The following is a 6,563-nucleotide window of genomic DNA, read 5'->3' on the forward strand; positions in this document are numbered from 1 at the left end:
AACAACAATGCAGAGTATAAGGCAAAGTCCATAGAAGACCCAACATATTTGTGGTCAGTAGATAGAGAACAAGTGCTGTTAAAACAGCCCCTGTGATCCAGGGTACTTGGATTTGAGTTTAAATGTGTAATAGCTCTATAACTTGGGCTATTAGTAAACTTTGGGCTTCTGTTCCCCTGTCCTCATCTGTAAAATGAATGTTGTTAGAGGTTTCAGTGAATGTGTGTGTATGTATGCATACACATATATATGTCGTTATATATATGATATGATGTGTATTACCTTAAGGTATGTATTTACTTAAAATTGTATGTACGTATCTATATAAGGTTCTATGATGTTCATTTAAGATATAGAAGTATACACATACAGTAATGATTTTATAGATAGCAGTTCTTGAAGATTGTGCTACTTAAATCTTAATTAGTATTATACTGCTTATCATTTCTATATCTAAACTACCAAAGACTATTAGAAGAATATTAAAAGTGATTGAGGGCCTCCCCTCAGTGGTTGAGCGCTGGGTTGAGAAGCTGACCGCAGCCTCTGCAGCAACGGTTCGATCCCCGGCTGCTCCCTGGCCACCGGAGGAGGGTCCCACATGGTGCACAGACCTCTCCTGCCGCCCGCTGCTCCCCCAAGCAGTGTACTTCATCACTCTGCCAGTTCTGCTCTCCGCTCTGGCTCTGGTGAATTCTCTCACCCTCCCGCTCCTCGGACTGTACCCAGTGCTTGTATAAATAAATAAATAAATCTTTAAAAAAAAAAAGTGATTGATCTGATGGTTCTTGCCTTTGTCTGCTTTTTCTTTAATGGTTCAAAGTTGTAGCAAAAAGTCACTTTTAGAAAGTTGAGTAAAAAAACATAACAGGAAGCCCCCAAGCAAGGTGCTGAGTTAATAGAATAAGCTCTTCCTGAATACAGGTGAATGAGCTCTTGTTCCTTTTCAAGGGACTGCTAATGGGCTTTTTGTTTTAGAGATAATGCATCAACATTCCAGGGACAGGCCTGAAGAGAGCCCTCCTAACAAACTGCTCAGCTTTGCAAATAAGTAAAACCTCATGTAAATCAAAATAATAGAAGGTGATCTGTAAAAGAACTGAGATCTTATCTGTGTGGGGTCAGTACCCTTTCTGCAGAGTCCAGGGCAAATACCTAGCAAATAGTGGGTGCTCAAAAACTATTTCTTGAATTGAATAAAGGCAACCTTGACCTTTCCTTTAAACAGGATTATCAGTAAAACCAAAACAAACAAATAATTGCAGGCTTTCCTATTTCCTGACAGATTTCTGGCCCTGAGAATGCTGCTAAGTTTGTTAGCAGGAAGAAGGAACAACTTGTGAAGGGCAAAAGTGCAAGTATGTGCATTTAGGAAGCCTATCAGAGGTCTCCTGGAGTGAATGGACTGAGTGCTCCCGGGAATGTGTGGATCAGAGGGGTGCTGCACTTAACTCAGATTAGTAGACATATGTCACATTTAAATTGTAACATTTTGCTCAGTATTTGCTTGACTTTAGTGTTCATTCTCACATTTTTTTCACTTCATGGTTTTTGGAAACCTGTCACCTATGACCAAGTATATAAAGTGACCCTTTTCCTAAGTAAGACTAAATATTTAGCTTACTTTTAAGTCTACTCAGCTTTGACTAAAATAATCAGTTTGACATGACCTATGTCACAGTTGAGATTGATTATATAATATTAGTTATAATTTTGCTCATAACATCAGATAGTGGATTCAAGTAAAACTATTCTTCAAACTATGCCTGACTTAAATCTAAATACATATTCGTTTTTACTGCCATAACAAACACTTTTTGAAAACAGAAGTCCCTTCTCACAGCATAGGCACACTAATAATTTGAATAGGAAGCTGTTCAATTGTGTACACATTGTAAATTTTCCTAATTATATTTGTAATGAAAACTGAGAAGGTATTAGTCATCCTTGGCTGAGCCACACTCTATAATACTTGTCTTTTCCAAATACAATAAAAACAGTTAACAATCTTAAAGTACATTATGAATTGAATAGACATGATTTTTTAAAATGATTTACATCATCTCATTTAACTTTGGTGCTTCAAAATATTAATAATGAGTCACCAAAAGTTATCATTGCTTTATAATTCACAGGCTTGGCCCAAGAACTCTGTGTGGGCCCTGAAAGAAAAAGAAAAATGTCTGCAAGTGAGGCATGGTAAAAATACGATGAAAACACATATCTGGATTCACAGAAAACGATTAGGCCTAATGCAATTAGGGTGAACATTCAGGTTCACTTTATTCCAAGGAACTGTCTCTAATCTTGAAGTTCCATGTCCACAGGGTCCTGAGGGTTAGAACACTATTAGGGGGGTATACTTTTGCTTGGCCCTCAGACGTATATGGTAAACATTTTACATTATTGCACAGTAACAATAATTTACAGCCGTATATATCACAGGATCTGATCAATGTTAACACATTTGGCGTTTAAGGCTAACCCATATTGGAAAGCAACCATTTCCAGGATGGAGATCAAATATCTTAACACAGTGTCACCTGTCTGAGTTACTAGAAAAGATTTCTTATTTAAAAATCACTTCATAGGATGTGTTTTCACATTTGTCAGTTTCTTTTCACTTGTGTGCTAAACGGAGGCACTTTAAGAGCTATTAACTCCAGTTTCAGGAGCACAACACACTGAGTTTTAGCAGTCATTCATAAATATGACAAAAAATTTAAATGAAATTGAATTAAAGAGAAAGTAAACAAATCAAATCAGAAAAATTCGCCAAATTCTGTAAAACAAACAAACAAAAAACCGCTGATGTCTGATTTAAGAACGTCCTCATTAAAGAAAAAGGAAAGATTAGTAGTTATCACACACCTACGCCCAAGTAAGTGAATACTACAGTAAGTGAATACTACAGTTTTCCGATGTTAGATGTTAAGGTATAATGGTTTTGCTGATTGGCCTTGTATGGGTTTTTAAACAGATGAATTAAATACTTTGAATTATGCTTCTAGTTACATTTCAAAGTATTATGCATAGGTTCCAAATAGTCAGAGAAACTTAAATGTCGAACAAAACATGTTGGAAGAGTTTAGTAAAACGTATAAAAAGTAAAAGACTAAAAAAACCCACTCCGTTTAAAGCGTGTAAAAATAAATTGCAATCATTCATGGGAATCCAGTGACTTTTTCCGGGGAGGGGGTTAGTTAGTTGGTACGTACTGCACCCGCCACAACACGTTGGAAAGTAGGTCCTGGTACACACTCAGGAATATCCAGCCGGGTAGATACATCAGAGTGATGAGGCCCATGAAATTGAGCGGGTAGTGGGAATAGTCCCAGGAGCAAGCGCCGCACGTTCGGAGCCCGAGACCCCAGGAAAACTCCCACGTGTAGATGAAGATTACGTAGATGGGCACCCGCCTCCAGGTGCCCCAGCCGCGACCGTAGTGGAGGTGGAAGTAGAGCTTTTCTACTACGAAACTGCAGCTGCCATACATAAGGAAGGACCACAGCGATGTGTGACCGCTGGTCGCCTGGTCTCCCTGCCCCAGCACATTAAAGAAGAAGGTGAAGAAGATCTCATCCAAAAAGCCGTGCATGCCAAAGAAAAGAAAGCGGAGCAGGTCAGGCAGCCCACGGCTGGAGGCTCCCCTGGCGCGCCCGGCGCCGGGGGGTCTTCTTGCTCTGCCACTGACCGCCGCAGGGGGCCGGGTGCCCGGGGGTGCTGGAGGCACGTCCAGCTGCTGCTGCTGCTGCTGCTGCTGCCCGTACCGCAAGCACAGGAAGCGCTTCAGGAACACCTGGCAGTGGTAGAGCGCCAGCACGTACTGCAGCACCAGGTCCAGCGCCCCCGGCGCCGCCGTGTCCCCCGGCCGGCCGGCTAGGCTGAACAGCAGCGCCCGGCTCGCCAGGGTCTGCAACCCCACGTGGGCCGAGGGGTACAGGAGGAAATTGAAGAGGAAGGCGCTGGGGCAGAGCCGCTTTTGCAGGTAGACCTTCTCCAGGGCGAAGTGCGTGAGCGCGTGCAGGAGGCAGCGGTAGGGCGACGAGAAGCCCAGCATCCGGAGGTCGGGGCTGCGAACGAAGCGCCGCGCCGAGGACACGAGCACGTCCACGGTGATCCCGTGCATCCCGTAGAAGTAGAGGCGCATCCAGGCCGGCAGCGCGGCGCCCGCGGCCGGCGCTTCAGCAGTGGACAGCGGCTCGGGGCGGCGGGAGGCCGGCTGGCCCGCCCGCCCGCCCGGGGCCCCGGGACGCCGCGCTGGACCCTCGCTGTGCGCGTCGCTGCTGGCCATGGGCTTCCAGGCGGCACGGGCGCCCGAACCCGCGCCGCCGCCGCCGGGTGAGCGGAGCGGCTGCGCCGAGCGGCCGAGCCCCGCGCCGCCTCCCGGCCGCTGCCGGCCCCCGGGGGGCGCGCGGGGAGCTCCGTCCCGGGCGCCGGCCGGCGGCCGCGGGTGCTGGTGCGCTCGTGGGACGGGCGGGCCGCCGGGTGAGCGGAGTCCCCTCGCCGCGGCCCCGCCGGGCGCCCCCCTCCGGTGCGGGGCGAGGTGCCGCGGGCCGGCGCCCCCGCTCACCCTGCGCGGCCTAAGTGGCGCCGCGGCCCGGCGAGGGGCAGCGGCGCCAGGGCCTCGAGGAGAAAGGCCGGGGCCGTTGCCAACCCCATCTCCGCCCCGGCTCGGCCCCGCCGCCTCTGCTGCGGGCGCTGGAAGCGTAACGCCGGCAGCGACGCCCCTTGCCCCGGCCCTGCCCATGCCCCTCTGCGCCCGGCTCGACCTCTCCCGCCTTCCAGCCCCCGGCGCCGGCTCGGCCCTCCGCGCTGAGGCCCGCGGGGGCTCGCTGGGGAAGGCCCGGCCCTGCTCCGCACCCCTGGCCCCGCGGGGCGGGAGGCGTTTGCGGGGCGGAGGCTCGGAGCGCGGCAACACCTAACAGGTGTGACCGCCAGCGGATGGGCATTCCCTGCATCGCGGGCACCGGCGCCAGCACCTGGCTGGCGGAGGAGGCGGATGGCCGAGTGCCACAGACCAGAGGCCCGGCCCCGGCTCCAGCCCAGCCGGTGCTGCTGTATATTTCATGTCGTGTAGTCAAAGTCAAAGCCAGCTGTGTCCCGGGCGCAGAGAACACACAGCTCCACGCCTGCCCGCCCAGCGTCTCCTGTATCTGAAATGTTGCCGCGGGGCCTGGTCCACTTGTTCTTCGCTCCTGGCCACTCAGCTGCCCCGGTTAGCTTACTAGGGTCAAGGACAGAGATTCAGAGTCCCCAAGAATGATGAAATGGTTTGAGGTCAGTTAGGCTGGGCAGAGCCCTGGCTGCCCTGTGCCTTCTGTCTGGAATAGTACCTTTTTTGCACTGGCACACCCTAGTGCTGCTTTTTCTCTCTGCAGAACTAGGTCACCCCAGAAACAGAGTGAAATAGAGGGCATGGTTTTTTGTTTTTGTTTTCGTTTTTTGCTTTTGTTTTTGTTGAGAATGGGGGAGCCCAGGATTTTGATGCGTTGGGCTCCATTTTTTTCCTCCAATTTCCAATCAGGCTGAGGCTGGAAAAGGACATTCGTGGTAAATTATACTGATTACCACCCCTCCCCCTCCCTTCATACAAACTCCAAATCAAGTCTGGGCAGAAGCTAGATAAGAGTTCTAGCCTGGAAGGAAATCAGATGTTCCCCTGGTTGGAAGGGTTTCTGAGAATGTTTTTTTTTAATCTTCTGGAGATGAAATATTCTGAGACAGTTCCTCCATTTTTACAGCAACCCCCACCCCACTCTCTCTCCTTACTTATTTCAACCCCTTATGTTCCAATTTGTGGTTTCTCAGTTGTCTGAACTTTTTAAGAGAGAAATAAGACTATGGTAAGAAAAAAAATTGTTAAAGGTGATAGTGACGCTTGGGTAAGGTCAAGGTGTTAGTTTATTCGTTTATTTTTAGCCTTGTTAGCATGTGGTTGTTTTGCAGACTTTTTTTGGCAGCTGTCAAAAGTCAGTGATGCCAGAAGCATCAGGTAGTAGACTCATTTAACCTCCTGCAGAAGAGAAGCAGGGCTAGTGGTCCCAGAGCCCAAGCAAACACAACAAAGAGTAATACTGTAAACACATCCATGGGCACCTCTGATACACTCACACCCTGGGAAAATATGGTTGATGTGGTTTCAGACCACCACAATTGAGTGACTATCACCACAAAAACAAGTCACACACATGTTGTGGCCTCTCAGTGTGTGCAAAAATTATGCTTACACTATATCATAGTCTAACGCATGTGCAGCAGCTATGTATATATGTATATATTATCAAGCAGCATTGCAAGCCACAGAGCAATCTTTCACAAAAGGAAGAGTCGATTGATAAGGCAAACTTTATCATCTTACTCAAAGTAGAACTTCTTTCATAATTGGAGTCAATGCTCTCAAACCTTGATGCTGCTGTTGACATAACTAAGTTAATGGAATATTCTAAATTCTTTATTGTGGTTTTGTTATAGGACAGGGAGAGGGGTAGCCCAAGCCCCGCAAACCTACCTATTCTAAATGGGTTCTGCCATCCCCGCATCAACACAAAACATATGAGACT

General features: G+C 48.2%; 1 protein-coding gene across 1 annotated transcript; it reads right to left on the minus strand.

Annotated features, from left to right (window-relative positions):
• Positions 1 to 2,750: 2,750 nt before the first annotated feature.
• Positions 2,751 to 4,294, minus strand: TMEM229A (transmembrane protein 229A). The gene has a single exon (XM_037518289.2). The coding sequence runs from the start codon at positions 4,292 to 4,294 to the stop codon at positions 3,200 to 3,202; it is 1,095 nt and encodes a 364-aa protein (XP_037374186.1). The 3' UTR covers positions 2,751 to 3,199.
• Between the last annotated feature and the right edge of the window lie 2,269 nt (positions 4,295 to 6,563).

Source organism: Talpa occidentalis, unplaced genomic scaffold, assembly GCF_014898055.3.
Source record: "Talpa occidentalis isolate TD23 unplaced genomic scaffold, MPIMG_talOcc4v2.1, whole genome shotgun sequence".
Taxonomy (NCBI): Eukaryota; Metazoa; Chordata; class Mammalia; order Eulipotyphla; family Talpidae; genus Talpa; species Talpa occidentalis.